This window comes from Rhipicephalus sanguineus, chromosome 1, assembly GCF_013339695.2.
Source record: "Rhipicephalus sanguineus isolate Rsan-2018 chromosome 1, BIME_Rsan_1.4, whole genome shotgun sequence".
In the NCBI taxonomy this organism is placed as follows: Eukaryota; Metazoa; Arthropoda; class Arachnida; order Ixodida; family Ixodidae; genus Rhipicephalus; species Rhipicephalus sanguineus.
Window position 1 is genome coordinate 60,160,034 of NC_051176.1, and position 20,881 is coordinate 60,180,914.

The window sequence follows — 20,881 nt, forward strand, 5'->3', positions numbered from 1 at the left end:
GCGCGCACTTGTTCACGCGGGCACACATGCCAGACAACTTATTTGGGGAGGAAAAGACGACGTCCACACCGTAGCGCTTAGCGACGTTTTTTAGGCCATGTGACAACTTGTGTGCGTAGGGTAAAACAGCGCACCTTTTTCGCTTACGGCTGCTTTCAGTTTTTGCAGTCTCTTGCTGCGCTGACTTCTTGGCCCTCATCAATTTTTCGCACGCCTTTGCGATTGCGACGTCCGGGAATCCTGCTCTCCTTAATCTAGCCACTTGTTCGTCGAAACTATAGGGGTATTCAGACGGAGGAGAAATGCTCGGGGGGTAAAGGCGGAGCCTAGTGACGTCAGCTCGCGAGGAGAAGTCTCCACAAATGCCCCCCACTCACACGGAAGAGGCAAACGGAGGGGGAGACCAGTGTTACTAGACTACTCTGGTGGCTTGCACCACCCGTTTGACGAGCTGCTGACGACGAGCTGCAGACGACCATCCAGCTGCAGACTGGACACCCACTGCCGCTCTCTGCAGGAGCAAGTGCAACAATGTGGCCAAACAAGAGCCCGAAATTCCGCCACATCCCCCACCGCAGGGGGATCGTTTGTCCTTTCGGGGAAAACGTCCCCGTCTCCTCCGAGGAGGCGCGGGGGGGTCACGCCCACTCGCTAATGCGTGACGTCGCGGTCACGTGATACGCCATCCCCCCGTCTCCCCCGAGCATTCCTCCCCCGTCTGAATACCCCTTATGGCGGAGGCCGTGTACGCATGTTCTTTCTAGGGCAGAGCGGATGCACGAAAGTGCTATCCCCTGTTTGATAAGCTTGGAATGGCTGGAACTGAAATCAAGCAATGGTTTCATGGTTCTTGGGAAGTATCGCCAACAAACATGAGTGGGTAAAAAAGTCATTTTCAAGTCTAGAAACTGAATTGACTCTTCTTTCATCAATTCAACCGTAAATTTAAGCCCAAGCCCACATTCCTTAAAGACTTTGAGAATGTCTATGCTGCCTCTCGTGTAATCGGGGCTGTTGAAGAAGACCAAAAAATCATCAACATACCGGTACACATGACCTACCATGCCACTTAAGCGCTCAGCCAACAACCTATCTACCCTGCTCAAAAACATTTCACTGAGTACCGGGGCCACCCTAGACCCTATACAGACGCCACTTTTCTCTATGTACAGGTTGCCTTCATGTTGTACAAGGGTAGACCGAAGGTAAACGGACAGGAGTTCAAGAAAGGCCTCTACTGAAATTTTACATCTCTCATAAAATGCATACTCATCATTGAAGTCACAAATGCACATTTTGACACTCTTCATAAGTTCATCGTGTGGAAGCGAGTAGAAGAGGTCTTCAACATCAACGCTGATGGCCTGGCAATTCCCTGGGTTGTTTTCTCTCAAAAAGTTTGTTAATTCTAATGAATTGGCTACCCGAAAGGGGTCTTCGATGTGCAAGGAGGCCAGATGCGCCTGCAGGTAGCCTGACACTACATGTTGCCACGTAGCCTTTTCAGTGACGATTGCCCTGAAAGGAATGTCTGGCTTGTGGGTTTTCGCTGAAAAGAAAACTTCCCGGAAACCTTTGCCCGCCTTCTTTACTCCCGCTGCCAACTTTTCTAACTTTAAGCCGGTTAACAGCGCCAAAGCACTTTTCTTCACTTTTGAGAGTTTTTCAGTAGACTGCACAAAATTCTTTTCAATGGCTTGTTCCGCTTTGCGCTTGTACAGAGCCTCTGGTAGTATCACGAAGAAACCTTCTTTATCTGCCGTTGTAAGTCTATGACCTTCATTCACAAGAAATTTGACTACCGAAGACAGATTCACTGACTTACGTTCCTTGCCATGAGTTCGCTTTACGACTTCCACACACTCGATCACGCAGCGAGGTCGCAGGTCCTCTGGCACTCTTGCTGAAACGTCTCGCGAGTGCAGAACTTTGTCCACCGGAGAAAGTCGTGGCTCCGTGGCGAACTTGGGGCCTTTTTGCAGAATGCTGGTGCAGATTTTCAGTACCGTGATGTCGCCCAGTGCCAGTACCTTTCCCTTCTCAGTCATGCTGCTATTCTTGGGTGGTGGGCGAGGTCTCGTTGATAACCACAGAAATTCGGTAGTTTGGTCAGCGATGCGGCACCAGTCACGATACATACGCTGCTGTCTCCGATGAGTGTGGTCCTTGGTCTCGTGCTGCCCGCAAATGATACGTAGTTGGTCCTGGTAGAATCTTGCATTCCTCCACCATTCCGAGGACATGACACTGCACAACCGTCGGGCGTGGCCTGCTGAAGGCTGGAGGGGGCCGAAGGCTAGTCGAGCAGTGGGTGGGCATGCACCTTGTCGTTTGTGCCATGTCGCAGTCCTTGCGTTGCAAACACAAATGGCTATTAAAGATGCCAATGTGGCTGGATTGGAAATGTTAAAACACTGAAAAGAGCTCTGTGTACTAGAAATAAAGCGCTGAGCGCTGCACAGCCCTAAGTATGAATCAATACCAACTCGCTCAATTTTCTCTTCTAAGTCAGTTTACCTCCCATTGGTTCGTGAAATTCAAACGCTCCGCCAAAGCTGGCGCTGAGAGCGCCAAGAGACCCATTGAGTTACGGCCCTTGCGGATGGCGGCGATGCAATGGCGGCGATCACGTAGCAATTACGTTGCTTACGTCGTCAGGGCAACAGTAACAACAGCCGCTCGCTTTTTCTCGCTCCCTCTAACTCCCACTCCGCGCGCCGTTTTTGTTTGCTTTTTTTTTGCGCGCGCTTGCATCTTTTTCTCCCCCATGAGGCGCGCCGTGTTTCTTTTATTTTTTTTTTGTTGCCCAAGCACGTTTCTTTAACAAGAAAGTGTTTTATGCCGGGGCCCACCACGGCTCCACTGACATATTTCCGTCACGGATATGACGTTGTAAAATATACACTAACAGATGGCAAAGAAAAAACTAGAAGAAAAATTCCGTTACCGCGCGTCGAACCTACGACGCCTCAGTCCGCAGCGCGCGGCGCGAAAGCACTCGGCCACAGAGCGTACGCTCTACAGCTTACTAACGGCGAGCTATTTATATACACCATTTACCATTGGCTTCAGCATGTTCTTGTTATTGCGAGATGGCGCGACGGGCGCGCTTTAACGGTCGTCGCCCCGCGCGTTGCGATGCGAGCTTGCCTTTACAAGGGGAGGGGGTATCTCGTGTGCGCGCGCTTAACTCGTGATGGGGGCGTTTTGTACGTCTTGTGCTTTCACCTCAAGTTTCCGTTGACGTTACAGAGAGCACGAAGGCCACTTCGCTCGCTGCAGCGGCAGCGTTTCCGAAAGGAGCGCGCTGCTCACACACAAAGTAACAGTTGTGACAGTTGCTAGTTCGTGCTCGTCCTGTGTATGTTCTTTTCGTGCGTCCTTTCTGCTTTAGAGCACGCTGCAAGTTTCGAGCTGCTTGCCGTTTTTCGCGTGACATTACAATTTGTTGCTATAGCATTCATTCCTTCGCCCTTGTGGCGAAATAATGCACAATAAACACTCAACTACCCTGTGAAGACACGTTTCACTTTCGTGTTATACTGATTCCTATGAAGGGGATCAGCCATGTTATTTTCTTACGCGCGTGCGTGCTGTGCATCGCCGCGCATTCGTGTTTGCCTGTTCGCTCGTGGTACGCGGCGCGTTTGAATGCATGCAGCCAGCATGTGCCAGAGCATAAAGGTTGAATTCCTCCCACAATATTTCAAACTATTTTTTAGCTACGGTAAACTTTCCTGACAATCAGTTAGCACAAAATATTGCATTTCACTAAATGGTATCTTTCTACGAAAAAATCCGCAATGTGGACCATATTGTCCATCTTTAAGGTAGCATAAGAAACTCAGGAGAAGGTAAAAGTTCGTAAAACTTAAAATTTTAAGTGAAAAGTCTACGATCGTCCTGCGGGGAAAATTTCGTCCTAACCTAATTTAGAAAGAACATATTTTTTGACAACGCGTTTTACGAGCCATAGTTTCGAGCTTTCCTAAAAACTTGACATGCGGCTTGCGCACTGCAAAATTCTTTTCGCAAAAAAAATGTCCGCGAAAGACTTCTAGCTTTGGATAGATAGTCCTCAATTTTTTTTTTCAATTAAATCGCAGAATGGTCGATCGCCAAGGTCGGGACAGTTGGCATGGAATCACCCATATATCATTGCATATATACTCCCACTCCTGCCAAAGCCCTAATGGGCTGCAGTATGTACAAATAAATGAAAAAAAAAAGTAAAAGCATGAGTGTGCATGAGGATTTCTGGCAACAGGTAATGTCCTCTTCTATCTTCGTCTGTTCTCGTGTTTCGGGGTATTCAAGGTAAAATTCGTTTTCTCTTTTGGTTCGCCCCGTCCTCATAGGCTTCCTTCTATATTTTATTAAATTGACGCATGTCCACGCGCAGAACGGAAATTATAGAACGAATTATTAAACATATTACCAGCCCTAGTACCGCGAATTCGAACGGAGATATCAGAATTAACTAGTCCACAAATTGAAGTAAACGTTTTCCTGCATACAGTGACCTGCGTTTCGCATGCGCGCGCACCTCGCCGCCGCAGAATTAAGCGAGCTCAACTTGTCGTTGCCTAAAACAACAAAAGGCCTGATAATTCAGGCAAACGATGCCGAGTGAACGATGTGATTGAGCGATGCGGTAAGCGTGAAAACATCTAAGCTCGTTCGACTGGAAATGCAGGTCACCACATACTGTATGTGTGACTTAAACAAAAGACAAGTTCAGAGGAAGATGGATGATCTCAGTAATTACTTGTCGTCGAAACAAGGAATTTCGCTTGCAGCCAGGCGTTTTGACAAGAGTCCTTGTCTTCGTCAGGGCTACACCTTTGCTCCAGCGGCAGCTTTTGTTTATGTATCATATAGCGATTTACTGATAGTACAGAATGCAGAGCAGATAAGTGTAAAATAAATAAATAAAATAAGCGACCGACTTACCTTCGCTGTAGACCTTATTACAGTGCTATTGTAAAAGAACAAACACGTCCGTTCATTTTGTATAGGAGCAGATTCCACGCTACTCGTCGACCCATGTGTTCAGAAATAGTCCCGAGGCTTTCTGCAACTCGTCTCCCGTCCAAGCAATCTCTACAGGTGGAAAAAACACGACCACTCGGCCTCCTTTTTCCAGCACGTGTATCGCAGCACGCACCGTCAGCGCGGACGTTTCAGTTTACAAGCAAGTCTAGACTTTGAGGCACGAGTGAGCGGCGAACCTGGCTCCTGGAGTTCGTCTCCTCTGGCAGGCCGCGCAGTTGTGTTGTGAAGATAGCCTGCGTCCCCCCCGTCCGTGCATGCTTGGTAGTTCTCGCATTATTTGCGCACCGAAGAGGCGCATTTGTGGCGTTAAAGCTATACTGGAGCAGTGTTTTGCTAGGATTATGTTCGTCTTCCAATCTGTCTTTCTTTTTTTTTTCGTTCTTGTTCATTCACTCGCACGAAGCCATGCCAACTTCTATCGGCGGAATCAGCCAACCTGCGGCGCGAATGATATGAAATGAATGGAATAGCGAGAAAACAATTCGTACAAAGTGCGATCATTTAACATGCAGAAATAGGCTGTTAAGGAAAACAAATTCTCGCAAACTAGGCACTGTGCCAGGACATGAGAACCCTGCATTGCCTTCATCGCTCGGTGTTTACAGCCAGACGACGGAGGAAAAGTGAAAGGTATAGGGAAAGATTGAGCTTAAGCGTATACCCTCGTAAACTGAACTATTTTAGGGACTTGTGCATGCAAACATAACAGCAACGCCTCTACGCTCTGTCATCACCAATAGAGCACGTTCACGTAATTCAGCTTCGCCTATAGCAGTCGCTAGCGCACAGCCGCCATGCTTGTAAAAGCGTAGCCACAAAAGGCTTCGTCAGATATTAAGCAATTAGGACGTCGCACTTCCTTCCATCCGATGCTCCGAAATTTCATAGTGCTCGTAGCACCGCAATACATATTTGCCGCAAAGACACAGCAATACGTCAAATACTATCTGCGCTAAGGAGGCCTCGAAGTTCGTAGCGCCACGTCAAGCTACCGGTATTAGCCAGTTGCGAGTGTTCTGCTAGAGAGATGAAATGACTGAAATTTCTGTGATCTTCACGAGAGCAGCGGAGGAGGCACAGTAAACGCTGTTGTACCTGCGATATCCTGTTATCAGTAATGTGCTTCGACCACCTGCACCTCAACTTCGTCGACAAAGCGTGAGAAGTGGCGGAAGCAGCAATAAATTATGGGATTTTACCTCACGTGCAAGATTGTTGAAGCAGTCTAATAACCTAAGGAACGGCGAAGGACTCCACTACAGGGAGATCTCGCCTTTCCACGGCAGTCTTTGTTATTAAATTTATTATTATTATTATTATTATTATTATTATTATTATTATTATTATTATTATTATTATTATTATTATTATTATTATTATTTTGCTGTGTTGGAGGCTACAGCAACGACGAGAACATGCGCCATTCCCTTACACTTTGCACGTAATGAGCGGCTAGGTGAAAGTTAAAGAATATACGTGAGAGCTGTATGCTGCTTATCAAGTACTGCATATGAATATTGCGCTTATCTATCCGAATTTTAGATGACATCATACCTGTTTTGACTAGGTCGTGCGATTTTCTCAGTACTGAACCTGAGCAGAAGCGAGATAAGCACAGCACGAGCACTTTCGTCCAGCCTATGCATGGCGGAATCCAAACACTACACTTATCGAATAGAATATTCCGGGAAGTCTAAATGAGTCCCTATTCTCAGACTACTTCTGCGAGCTTAGGGCAGATATACCTCGCGGCGTTTATTAACTCCAGTGCATCGATATGACGTTGTTTCTCTAATTTCCGCCGCATGATAAGTACTTCTGTTGCAGCGATGGCGTAGTGGGTTGCAGCGATGGCGTAGTGGGTAGAACATCAGCTTCGCATGCAAGAGGTCCGTGGTTCGAATCCCGGTGCCGGACAATTCCCAACCGGATTAAAAAAAAAAAATCCGCGTGATGATGGAATTGTGTAAAAAGGCCTGGGGTGCAGCCTCACTGGCGACCACAGCCAGCAATGCACTCCCTCACCAGAGCAGGATTGGCCACCCTGGTGTAGTACTTGGCCACTACCTCCCACATGAATACACCAATTAACCCTCGGCCCTCAGTCCCCAGCGGCTGCGAAGCAACTGACCAAGGCGGCGGTCAGACCTGCGACGCAGCAGAGGGTGCTAAGAATCTCTGGGTCCGGACAGGCCGTCATTGGAATCTGAACTTGGCTACATATAACGCTAGAACTTTATCTAGTGAGGCGAGTCTAGCTGTACTATTCGAGGAATTAGAGGGTGTTAAATGGGATGTAATAGGGCTCAGTGAGGTTAGGAGGCCACAGGAGGCTTATACAGTGCTGAAGAACGGACACGTCCTATGCTATCGTGGCTTAGCTGACAGAAGAGAACTAGGAGTGGGGTTCCTTATTCATAAAAATATAGCTGGCAATATAGAGGAATACTATAGCATTAATGAGAGGGTGTTATGTATCGTGATTAAGTTTAATAAGAGGTACAGGATGAAGGTGATACAGGCCTATGCGCCTACATCCAGCCATGATGATCAACTGGTTGAACGCTTCTACGAAGACGTAGAATCAGCAATGAGTAAGGTAAAGACACAGTATACTGTACTGATGGGCGACTTTAATGCAAAAGTAGGCAAGAAGCAGGCTGGAGATCATGCAGTTGGGGAATATGGCATCGGCTCTAGAAATGCCAGAGGGGAGTTACTAGTAGAGTTCGCAGAACGCAATAATTTACGGATCTTGAACACCTTCTACAGAAAACGGACTACTCGTAAGTGGACGTGGAGGAGTCCTAATGGCGAAACTAAAAATGAAATAGACTTCATAATGTGCGACCACCCGGGCATTATACAGGATGTAGAAGTAGTTAACAAGATCCGATGCAGTGACCATAGAATGGTAAGATCTAGAATTCAACTAGACGTGAGGAAGGAACGGCAGAAACTGATACGCAAGAAGCCGATTAATGAACTAGCTCTGCGAGGGAAAGTACAGGAATTCAGAGTTTCACTTCAGAATAGGTACGCGGCTTTAACCGAGGAAACCGACCTTAGCATTGACGCAATGAATGATAATCTGACTAGTATCATTAAGGAGTGTGCAGTGGAAGTCGGGGGTACAGTCGTTAGACAGGACACTGGTAAGCTATCCGAAGAGACGAAAAACCTCATTAAGAAACGTCAAGCTATGAAAGCCTCAAATGCAACAGACAAAATAGAGCTGGCGGAGCTTTCGAAGTTGATCAATAGGCGTAAAGTAGCCGACATAAGAAAGTATAATATGGAGAGAATTGAGCATGCTCTAAAGAACGGAAGAAGCCTCAAAGCTACGAAGACAAAACTGTGCATAGGCAAAAATCAGATGTATGCGTTAAGGGACAAGGATGGCAAGGTCACAACCAATATGGATAGAATAGTTGAGATAGCGGAAGAGTTCTACAGAGATCTGTACAGCAGCCGAGACAGTCAGGATGATAACGTAAGAAGCAGTAATATCCCAGAGGAATCTGACATCCCACCAGTATTAACAGGAGAAGTAAAGAAAGCCCTAAAGGGAATGCAAAGAGGCAAAGCCGCTGGTGAGGATCAGGTAACATCAGACTTGTTGAAAGACGGTGGAGAGATTATGTTAGAGAAACTGGCCACCCTGTACACGAAGTGTCTTTCGACAGGGAGGATACCAGAATCTTGGAAGAATGCCAACATCATCTTGATCCATAAGAAAGGGGACGTCAAGGACCTGAAAAATTACAGGCCCATCAGCTTACTGTCCGTTGTCTACAAGCTATTCACAAAAGTAATTGCTAACAGAATTAATACGACATTAGAGTTTAATCAACCAAGGGACCAGGCAGGATTTCGTACAGGCTTCTCAACAATAGACCATATTCATACTATCAATCAGGTGATAGAGAAATGCGCGGAATACAACCAACCCCTATACATAGCCTTCATAGATTACGAGAAGGCATTTGATTCGGTGGAGACATCAGCAGTCATGCAAGCACTGCGGAATCAGGGCATCGACGAAGCCTATATAAACATAATGGAAGAAATCTACAGCGCATCCACAGCCACTATAGTCCTTCATAAAGAAAGCGACAGAATCCCAATAAAGAAGGGCGTACGGCAGGGAGACACGATCTCTCCAATGCTATTCACCGCGTGTTTACAGGAGGTTTTCAGGGCCCTAGATTGGGAAGAATTAGGGATAAGAGTTAATGGAGAGTATCTCAGTAACCTGCGCTTCGCAGATGACATTGCATTGATGAGTAACGCGGGAGACGAATTACAGCTCATGATTACTGAACTGGATACGGAAAGTAGAAGAGTAGGTCTGAAAATTAATATGCATAAAACTAAAGTAATGTGGAACAATCTTGGCAGAGAACAGCGCTTCGCGATAGGTGGCGAGACGCTGGAAGTTGTAAAGGAGTACGTCTACTTAGGACAGCTAGTAACCGCGGAGCCGAACCATGAGAGTGAAATAACTAGAAGAATAAGGATGGGATGGGGCTCATTCGGCAAGCATTATCAAATCATGAATAGTAGTCTACCACTATCTCTCAAGAGGAAGGTATATAACAGCTGCATCTTACCGGTACTTACCTACGGAGCAGAAACCTGGAGACTTACAAAGAGGGTTCAACTTAAATTGAGGACGACGCAGAGAGCGATGGAAAGGAAAATGATAGGTGTAACCTTAAGAGACAGGAAGAGAGCAGAGTGGGTCAGGGAACAAACGGGGGTTAAGGATATCATAGTTGAAATTAAGAAGAAGAAATAGATATGGGCCGGCCACGTAGCACGTCGGCAGGATAACCGGTGGTCATTAAGGGTAACTGACTGGATTCCAAGAGAGGGCAAACGCGTGAGGGGAAGACAGAAAATTAGGTGGGTAGATGAGATTAAGAAGTTTGCAGGTATAACGTGGCAACAGAAAGCACAGGACCGGGTTGATTGGCGGAACATGGGAGAGGCCTTTGCCCTGCAGTGGGTGTAGACAGGCTGATGATGATATATATATATATATATATATAGAATGATGACAGTCAAAGCAGATTAAATGAGTTAGCTAATGGAAGTTAATTCAAAAATGTGAATTAGCGTAAGTTAATTAGCAATAACAAATTATATTAAAGCATAAATTTGCTCATTAGTGACATTAGAAAACATTGGACGTTGATATAAAGTACATGGTAAAATAGCGACACCACAGGGCTTTCACCTTCGAGTCGCCTGAAGCCCATGCATAAGGGACCCTGTCAGTTTTTCAAGCTCCCTCAATTGCCCAAGCAACGCTCTCTACGATAAAAGAAAGATACGAATGAAAAAAAAAACGGTTGAAGTAGCACACTTGCCTTGAAATCCTTCAAAAAAAGGCACTCAACTTCATTGACAATTTTTGCCTCAGCTCATCAGCTGGGCATTGCAGATGTACAGGGTGCCCCAGGTAACTCTAGCCAGAGCTTTAAAAAATGCCGACGCACTCTATCACAACGCGACCAAGTGCATGTTGCCAGCTATTGCATGGGGTATGTCACACTATTTTTTGTGTTCTGCTCAATTGCTTAATTAAGCAATATTAATTAACCAACTTTTGAAGCAGTTAAGGTGGCCGAAAAATTCCGATGAGAAAGTTGTAGTTCAGCTTGCAAAACGTCCGATTCGACAATTTTGAACGTTCTATCCATTAAGTATTTGTGTTTTTTTTCTGCTTACTATTGATGCCCGCAAACTACCCAAAAAAATACCACGTGACATGTTCGCTTGTGCGCCTATGCGCGCTTTGATTGTAGGGCTCCCTAACATTCCGCGTGCTAACGACTGCATCACTTGGCCAGGTATGTTGCCGCTCAAAAGGCGACAGGGCAGCGACGATGGTGGTGGCTGTGCGATGACGCATCTGTCGCTTGCGGCAGCACAAGTGATAACCGCTGCGTCTGCTTATCACTGTCATGAACCGCTGCGTGGGAAGCATGTCGTTTGTGTGCGGAACGTTAGGGAGCACCGCAATCACAGCGTGCATAGGCGCGCAAGCGGGCATGTCATGTATTTTTTTAGATGCGCAGCAGCTCTGTCCGCTGTCCCTCAACGCTGACCCTCCGTCCGCACAAACGCGAGGCAACGCGCTTCCCTCGGCGCAGGTGTTGGAGCGGTGCCAAGTAGGTCACGCCGCAGCTGGGCGTTGACGTCACGCACCCCTCGCAGGTGCGCGCGTACGTCACTCTCTCCCTCACCCACCGGAGCGCCGCAGCTGCCGGCTGCCTCCCGTGTCTGCGTTTCAAACAAACGTTTTCACCAGTAAACGCTACACCGAGTTTCGCTTCAAACGAATCTTCCAGCGCTCGCCGCAGCACCCGCGTGAGCGCCGTTCAACCCGTGACGCCACCCGTGCGCAACGCTGCTGCTTCGCATCCCACCAGCGTTCCCTTCGGGGAGATGGTCCAATTTTTTTTTCTTTGTATTCGCGGGCATCTTTAGTATGCGGAAATACACTAATACTTAGTGGATAGAACGCTCGAAACTGCCTAATCGGTCGTTTTGCAAAACGATCTACAATTTTCTCATTGGAATGTTTTGCCCACCTTCGTTGCTTCAAAAATTAGTAAATTAATCCTGCTTGATTAGGCAATTAAGAAGAACAAAAGAATGGTGTGACTTACTATATAACTTCAACAGTCAGCAACGTGCATTTGTTCGCGTTGTCATAGAGTGCAACGTCATATTTTTAAAGTCTGGCTAGGGTTAGTTCGGGCACCCTGCATATTGGAAAATAAAGGTGAAAAAGTACAAAGTACAAACAGAAGATAAAAAAGGTACAACCTCCTGACTTAAAATTTGGGCTGAAAACTGAGCTGTAGCAGCTACCACATGTAACTCTTATCATATAGCCATGAAAACATGTGCCAAAGATGGTGACAGACCTACCTGTAGCGCTTCTCTCCAAACATTAAGCTTAAACAATTGCACGACTGAACACCATAACACAGCCATGTTTCTGTTTTCGGAAATCCGTGAAGTTTCCCGAATTTTCATTAGATCACCACTTTTGAAGAAAATCAGTGACAGTGTCATTTAATCGAAGGCACAGAGATCCTACTGTGCAAACGGGTTAGCATGAATAGTTACAGAATTCAACTTGATATCCCGAAGAGGCCGATACTTTGGGTTCACAGGCGCCTTTTCGAGCTCTTCAAGTGTGTCCATGCCGTCAATGACCCTGCAAAGGAAATAATTCAGTTAAAAATTTTAAGGAGCTAAATAAACATGCTGAAAGCAGAACTATCCTAAAAGCAGTAACTCACACAATGATTAGCCATTCATTTCTATTCTGGCGTGTAGTACATTGTGTTAAGATGTGTAATCTCCGGCTAACCCCAATACTGTGCAAGTTTTATTTTACACTGCTACCCCGTGGTGCGCCTCTCGTTCCGTTCCATCATAGTAATTGCATTTGGCCATATTCAGTAAATTGCTTTTGCTTGTATGTGCGGTGTGGCAGACATGCTATGCTTATTGCTTGTTGAGTGGTTTCAGCAAACATTACACGCATAGAAAGAAACACAAGAACACTGCTGTCTAACAACTAACGTTTTATTGGAACCCTCTGCCGAATATATAGGTGCGGCTACCTAGTTTTAAAACTGGTGGTCAAAAAGAATATAAAAGGTTAAACGAGATTAAAAGGAGCGGGGCACTTTTCATTGAGGTAGTCGATTTCTGTGAGAGTGGCACTGATGGAGCACTAACGTGTTTCTTTCATTCTGCGCGTCTAATGTTTGCTGCAACCACTCAACATGTAATATCACCAACAGCCCAACTGCAAACCATTCTAATGCCTATTGCTTGAGCGCGACAGTCACCAAAGCGCGGCAATCATTTCCGACCAGTGCCTAAAACCGGCTCGCATACGTATGTAGAACCCATCGAAACTATGAGAAACGCTCGACCATCTTCTATGTTTGTCAGGAAACACACTTGACACAGCTGCGGTAAGGTTTTCAACCTTACCGCAGCTGTATCGAAGGCTTCATAAATCTCTCCTAGTTCAGGAATCGCGGTATCTGCGAGCGATGCGCGTCTGGTGGAAATGGGGGCTACAACTGCACCTAGCGCGATGGAGAAACCCGCGTGCCAGAAAAGGCATACAACTCGCTTTGTTCCCTGCAAGATAGGAGTGGTATACGAGATCCCGACGTCCTGTGGAGTCTTGTACATCGGTCAGAGGAACCGGTGTGTGAATGACCGCCTGCGAGAACACGCCAGCCATCTTGGAGTGAAGACAGGCAGCAATTTGGCGATCGCTTGCGCAAAGTGCGGTTATAGCCCCCATTTCCACCAGACGCACATTGCTCGCAGATACCGCGATTCCCGAACTCGAGAGATTTATGAAGCCTTCGTCATGCACAGTGTTGGGCAACCATGTGTCAGTTCACCTTCAATAGCGTTAACTGACAAAGAAATTAACTATCTGCGCCGTTAAGCTCATGTTCTAGATAGGGCAGGACGCATGCGCGTTTACAAATACCGCCTCCACTCTGGTCCTGTGAAAAGCGCATATATTTGTGTTCGCACAAATAAACGCATTGTTGGCAGTCAGCGCTTGGTCATGTATGTTCTTTCGGTCTTCGTTTTTCGCGCTGTTTTGCAATCAATAACCGAGCGTCTCTCTGAGATCTCTCGTAACAAGACCTTACTGTGAACGAAAGAAACGGAATTTAAGGACTCGTTTTACTTTGTTAAACACAACCTTAATGAGAACCAACAGACAATTAAACCAAGGAAAGGACAGGGGACATAATTTGTAGTAATTATGATATAAATGTGAATAAATGAAAGTGGACGAAAAGACGACTTGCCGCCGGTACGGACTGAACTTGCAGCCTTCGAATAACACGTCCGATGCTCTACCGAATGAGCTATGGCAGCGGTTGTCCTCCCATCCACTTTATCGGATATATATGTGCATTTAAACCTGGGAGTGTTAGTCAGCGCCGCTCGCAGACATAACGGCGACTGTGGAAATACACTTTTTTTTTTGCCTGCTGGCGTCACGTAGCACGTGATCTTTTTACGAGCTTGCAGCTGACCAATAATCCCTCGCATACTACCTGAAGGCATCAAGTCTGCCAGAACGAGACCCTCACTATGAATGAATGAAAGAAGGGGAACTTAAAGGGGTGGTGCCACCAAATTTGTGGCTTGCACGTTCTTCGCTGTAAGCGTTTCCTATAAATCCAGGAAGCATGACACATGCACCAAGATCCATGAATTCTCGCTAAATAATTTAATATCGCCTTTTTATGTGAACAACTTTCTTTCTGGGCGCCGAGGTACGGCAGTGACGTAGCAGTGTAGGGGGCTTGCTCACGTGACCACAAAACGCTGTGACGCACTTAGCCAGGAAGCGATCGAAACTCGGCGGGTGATGTAGCAACCGATGCTTTGCCGGTACGTACGTTGCAGAGGTGGCGGAGGTCCGGTGGTCACTCACGTCACTATACAGCAGATCTGGTGTGACGTCACTACAACTTTCGTTGCCCCTCCTATAGACCAGAACACAGCGAATTCCATGCGCATCGCCATATTGGCATCGCGCGTCGCGCCATCTATCGCACACGCGACGAAACAACATGCGTGGGCTGCCACGCCAGCAGACGCTAACTCCCGAAACTCAGCCCGTCGGAGAGCGTGTTTGGCGTCTTTTCTAGCCTGGACATTTTCGCTGTTTTTATTGGAACATCAAGAACACCTTGCTCATGCAAGCCCACAGTGTATACAGTACATGCTCAGCAGGCTGCGTAACCAACCTCGTCAGCTACGTACGCTGTTACATTTGTAAAAAAAACGTCCTCGCTGTAGTACTCGTGAACCGTAATTGCAGTGCAGCTCGCAAAAGAGTGGAACGATGTTTTGTTGCCCCATATTACAAGTTGTGCACAAAGCTTTGTGAAAGCTCATCATTTCAAGATGCAACGCGTAATAATTATAGTATGCTTTACGGGTAGTTTCGCGGAACGTAATTTTTGTTTTACGAGAGCTCTTACAATAATGCGTCTTGCTCACAAAAGCGTGCTATCAGGGAGTATCGCCTGCAGTATCGTTCATCGATCCCTTTTGGAAGCTCTGTGCGTGATTTTAATCCTGTAACGATGATGCTTTACAAGCGAAACTGTGTTAAGCTGTTAAACTGTGTTGAACTGTGTTAAGCCGAGTTAAGCTCGAGCTAGCGCTACGCCTGCGACGTAAAGGACACTGGCGCGAGTACTGTTTACTTACGTGCCAATATATGTATTATGTCGAGCTGGATGCGTCGTGTCCAAATAAATCTGGGGACATCAAACACTGAAATTAAAGCACGAGATTCTGGCCAGCTGTTGAGGAACACCGCACCATTCATTACCTTTTGAAGACGAGATCTTGAAAGTGTGGATGCCATCAAAAGCACTAAAGCTTAACACTACGTTGAAAGTGGCAAAACATGCCGATTGCTTGTGCTTGAAAGCACTACCTTGCACTACATTTTCGTCAAAGGAAACGCTCAATGGTATGAAGTGCACGCCCACACAAAGCTCGCGCTTGCTTTCAACCCAGCTGCGTGTCACGCAGATTAGGTTCGTAAAATAAAATAGGTGGGCATCATCAGACTGCAGAATACATGCAGTCAGTGTACTTGCTCGCGCATTTTCACTCGGCTCCTAGTTTTTCTGCTCGAATCGCAGTTATCCACTCGGGGCGAAGCTGAAAACACCGCACCGGCACTATTCGCGCGGCACGCCGTGATCGTCGCAGACAACGCTAATATCCTCCTGTTGTACTGCTTGTTTTGGCATCCAAAGACGACGCAGTAGTGCCCAGGCGAGCTCTTATACGCTAAAGCGGCATGAACGGGTACTTTTTCGCACTTTTAAAGCCTCAGAACTGCAGCTTGCCCTGTTTACTTGGTGCAACCCGCTCGCGCCTTGGCAGCCCGGCCAGCCCGGCGTCTTGGTGCGAGAGTATCCGCTCGGCGCGCCAGCAGCCTGGGTGCGAGACAGGCGTGCTCTGTGGTGCGATCTTGTACGCATTCCAAATAAACACGGAGGCGTGGCGTTACATCCAGCCGCACGCGAATGGCCCATGTGAACCGCGAGAGACGTCACGGCCCTGCATTGACCAATCGCGCGCGGCTGAATGTAATGCCACGCCTCCGTGCTTATTTTGGAACGCGAACAAGTGGTGCGATCTTGTACGCATTCCAAATAAACACGGAGGCGTGGCGTTACATCCAGCCGCACGCGAATGGCCCATGTGAACCGCGACAGACGTCACGGCCCTGCATTGACCAATCGCGTGCGGTCACGTGCGGCTGGATGTAATGCCACGCCTGCCTCCGTGCTTATTTTGGAACGCGTACAAGATCGCACCACTGGTGTATAGAGCTACGTCAGAGTTGGCGCGTTAGCGGTGGGTCTCGATTGGGAGAGTGGGCACTTAGGTACACTTTGGAAGTTAAGTAAAATATATTCTAAACGTTTGCTGTGTCCGACCCCTCGTGTGGAGTCTCCTTGCATACAGAGGAAACCCACAACAGGCTTGTTATAGCCTCAAAACTTGATGGCACCACCCCTTTAAGGGCTCGTTTTTCTTTGTTAGACACTCTCAAGTGCTTACACACATCCGTTGCTCTGCTGCTGAGTGTCAATGACCCAGTACCTTGTTTCATTTCAACACAGTCAAGCGCACAGCCTGGTCAAGAACACCTACGGCCAGCCTTCGAACATGAGTTCACTTTTCAGTCCAAAGTTGGGCCTTGCTAAGGGGTTCACGCAAAGATAAGTTTTTCCACGCTTTGGTAGGCGCTATACATTTCTCAAAACTCGAGTTTGCTTCCGCTTACCATCAGGTTCTCTTGCACCATGACAGCAGGGACCTAACAGCTTTAATCACTCGTGGCAGGCTTTTTCGTTTCAAAAGAGTTTGCTTTGGGTTAGCGTCTGCTCCAGCGGCATTTCAGAAGCTGACGGCGACAACCCTTAATCACTGCCGTGGGGTGCTGTTCTACATTGATGATGTGATCATCTTTTGCAAGACCGCAGAAAAACACCTTTTGAACTTGAAAACCGTCCTACAAAAGATCAAGGACATGGGCCTGAAAATGAGCAACAAATGATTTTTCGACATTCCAGAACTTGCATCTGTTAGTTCTCATTAATATGATAACGGAGGACATTTTGAGCTTCTCTTCGTGTGCGACAGTGACCTTTGTGTATCGTATCAGTTCCCAGTGCAATTCAAATGTAGATGCGCCACTTTCATTATGATATTGCGCGACAAAGGGATGTTACTTTGCACGGTGAATATAGCTGCGTTGCATCTTTTTTCATGTGCCTGAGGTCTGTGCCTTTGAACAGTGTAAAGGGAGATATTTAGATGCACATCGATCAAGAAAAGTTACTACAGGCCAACAACGGGAAAATATCCGGATTTCAAAGACAAGCTTGCCGATTTTCTTAGGTAACTCGAGATCTGTGCAGACTGAGTTTGTCAAGGCAACAGCATGCAATCGAGGCGCATCCTGAAGTGATCCTAAAGCCAGCAAAACAGGATAACAGAAGAAAACGAACTGCCCGGAGAATAAATTTCCCATTTTTTGAAGGCAAATTGTACTTGGCCTTCCTTGTTTTTATTTCTAATTGTCAACATAGGCGCCTCACAGTTTTGTTGTTAAAATCTGGCAGCAACACATTCAGATGCATTTTTATTTTGGCCCAGCGAGCATACCTGTTAGATTCCAGTAAATATATGGCGCATGAAGACAGATTTCTATCAAGCCTGGCCAAATCAATGTTTTTCTTGAAATTTTCAACGCCGGAGCTGTCCAAGGGCTGGGACCGACGAAAGATGAGTGTCCGCACCAGTCGCGCTCCGGTTCCCAGATACACCCATACATGGCGTAATTGCCTCGGTTGCGGACAAAATGGTAGCCGCATAGTGAAACGGGGAACCGTGGCTTGAGCGTGAATAGGGCCTTAAAGGGGTACTGACACCTTTTTTCGAAGGCGAGTTTACTCTGCCATACATATCTCCTGTATGCAGAGACAGCTCCGAGCAAGTGTGAAGCTCAGCAAATGCTAATAAGATATTTTAATTTGATATTAAAGTCAATTTTTCCATGGCGCACCTACTGACATCGACACTAGCTTGACGTCAGGCTACAGTACAAATTCCGGTGACTTCACGCAGCAGTCTGGCTTGTTGTGATGACGTTAGGTACCGAAACTTCCAAGATGGCCGCTTGTACGTCATCAAAACTTCCAAAATGGCCGCTTGTGCGTGGAAACGTCACTATATATTGTGCGAGCACGTGACGAGAAGCTCATACCGTGTTGTGACGTCAGGGTACAGTAGGAACCGAAACTAGCTTTTAAAAACATACTGTAATTACTTTTTCAGGGCGCACTCGCGCTTATCACTACCTTTTCTAGGCTCTTGAGGGCTTGGCCTTTCATTTGACGCAAAAAAACGACAACTGAAAATATTCGTGTCAGTACCCCTTTAAGTCCTCCCGCAAAAACCGGTTCCCAAATACACCCACAGATGGTGTAACTGCCTCGATTGTGGACGAAGCAGCAGCCGCACAGTGAAAACGGGGAAGCGTGGCTCAAGCTTGAATAGGGCCTAAAGTCATCCAGCAAAAACCGGCTCCCAGATGCACCCACAGATAGCGTAACTGCCTCAGTTGTGGTAAGGTCCCTATATTTAGAGGGACTTTAAGTTGTGGACGAAGCGGTAGCCGCACAGTGAAAAGGGCAAGTGTGGCTCGAGCGTGAATAGGGCCTAAAGACATGCCGCAAAAACCAGTTTCCCAGATACACCCACAGATGGCGTAACTGCCTCTGTCACGGACGAAGCAGTGATCACAAGGGAAACAGGAGAACCGCAGCCCCGCTGTTTCTGCAGATTTCACACTGGGTGAAATTGGGATAAGTTTTTTTTCCTCATTGTGTTTTCAAGTGTAACATATTTCGATGCACTTGGGAAAAAAGCATGTCTCTTTCGGGGGCACTTCTGAGAAGACAAACTCCTGACAAGACAAACAAATTTTCAAGGTCCCTTTCGAGTTCGTCTTAACAGGAGTCTACTGTACAGAATAAAACTTCAGTGATACATGTCTCACAGAATGGAACGAAAATACTCATTCACCTTACGTTCGTATCACCAAATTAATGGCAAAATTATGCAAAAAGTGAAGTAACTAGCAGCCAAAACACTTTCTAAGTGTTTCTTGACTGCGCATGCTGCGAGAAGGCACAAGGAAGCACAAACCAGCCCAACAGTCCACATCTGACGACTCTGAAACTTCGTTATGCGACCTCCAACACTAGGCAAGTGCAAAGAAAATGCAATCAAGCAACCAGGCATGTCTGCCAGCCTTAGCACTTGCTGCAAATTACCTCCCTGACAAGGTGCATGGGCAGCTTGCTGCGCAGAGAGCAACCTGATGTTTCAGCAACCTCTCTTGGTCGCTGAAACATCAGATGCATGAAAAGAGTGGACCCTGGCAGCCAACACATACGATTACATCAGCAACTAAAGAAATGACGGGTGGAAGGCAAATACTGTCACATCCACAGATGGATCAAAGATGATGACAGTGTAAATGCCCTCGTTTGGCAACGTGTCGATCAAGTTCACTTAAGGCATAATTTAATGTACAGGGTCCGTTAAAAGTTCCTAGGCCACTATCCCATGTATTCCTATGGCAGCGTGTCCTGGAACTTTTATGGACCCTGTACATGTATACCTGAGGCCTTGAGGGACATGAAGGCATGGCTATGACAAACATTCCGCAAAAGGCTTCCAGTGTCAAGCCAATAGTGAAAGCCCAAGCTCATGAGGTGCCACCACACCAGACTCAGGATGCACAAGAGGAAAGAGCGCCTGCAGTGTCCACAGAATATCAACTGTGATACTCAACATGCAAGCGGAGACATACGCAGTGTTTTCAGTATTACTGATGGAGAAATGCAACGACTAAGTGTTTTGTGTCATTGTAATCATTTCATGGCTTATCCGAAGCCAAAAAACACGTCTTGCCTTAGTCCGATGTAAACTTTTTCTATCTGAATTTCAATATCTTTGTATTATGACATCAACTACAAATAATGACCATTTCCAGCTCACCAGCTTGTGCATATTTCGTCAACATAAGATGCCATGGATATCAATAGAAATGTAACAACTTGGTATTGAAAAATAAAGCCAGTTCTGCTTCTTGGAATACAAAACAGTAAGAAAGACAAAATACGGATCCTTTTCATAATAGACTTCTTGTGTTGCATACTATTTGCTAAAATGCACATGTCTACATCAAGAGCAGTGACAAAGAGCCTCCATAGGTTGTGGAAGGGCTCATCAGTCATCACCAATCATGCCCAGCTTGGAGACAAGCCAGCGACTCCAGATACTGTCACACAGCGGGCAATTGTGGTGCTACATGCCAGAGCTCACTTCCTTCAGTGTGCTGCGAGATGCAAGCTGCCAATCCCTGTTTTAAGAGTTGCAAGTTTACAGGACTCTGATATATCTGCTTTTGATGCAGAGTTATGCTTACCAATTAATGGCAATTTCTGCTAAAAAATTTGACGCCTTAAATCAACATTCTGCGTGCTAGAGTTCCCTGAGCTCATCTTTCTCTCCTAAACACAACAAATTTAATCCAAAGTTGTGCAATGATTGTTTCATAAAACAACCCTGCATTTTATATGTATTTAAACACGTAAATCAGAGCTGACATCAAGCTAAAGCTTCCTTTCAAAATAAACTA

General features: G+C 46.5%; 1 protein-coding gene across 1 annotated transcript in view; it reads right to left on the bottom strand.

The window, feature by feature from the left end:
• Positions 1-12,167: 12,167 nt before the first annotated feature.
• Positions 12,168-20,881, bottom strand: part of LOC119391897 (peptidyl-prolyl cis-trans isomerase-like 3) — a 31,902-nt gene continuing 23,188 nt past the window's right edge. Inside the window, exon 6 of the mRNA XM_037659548.2 lies at positions 12,168-12,292. Within this exon, the coding sequence (XP_037515476.1) occupies positions 12,169-12,292 (124 nt within the window). The 3' untranslated portion in view covers position 12,168. The remainder of the gene's footprint in view (positions 12,293-20,881) is intronic.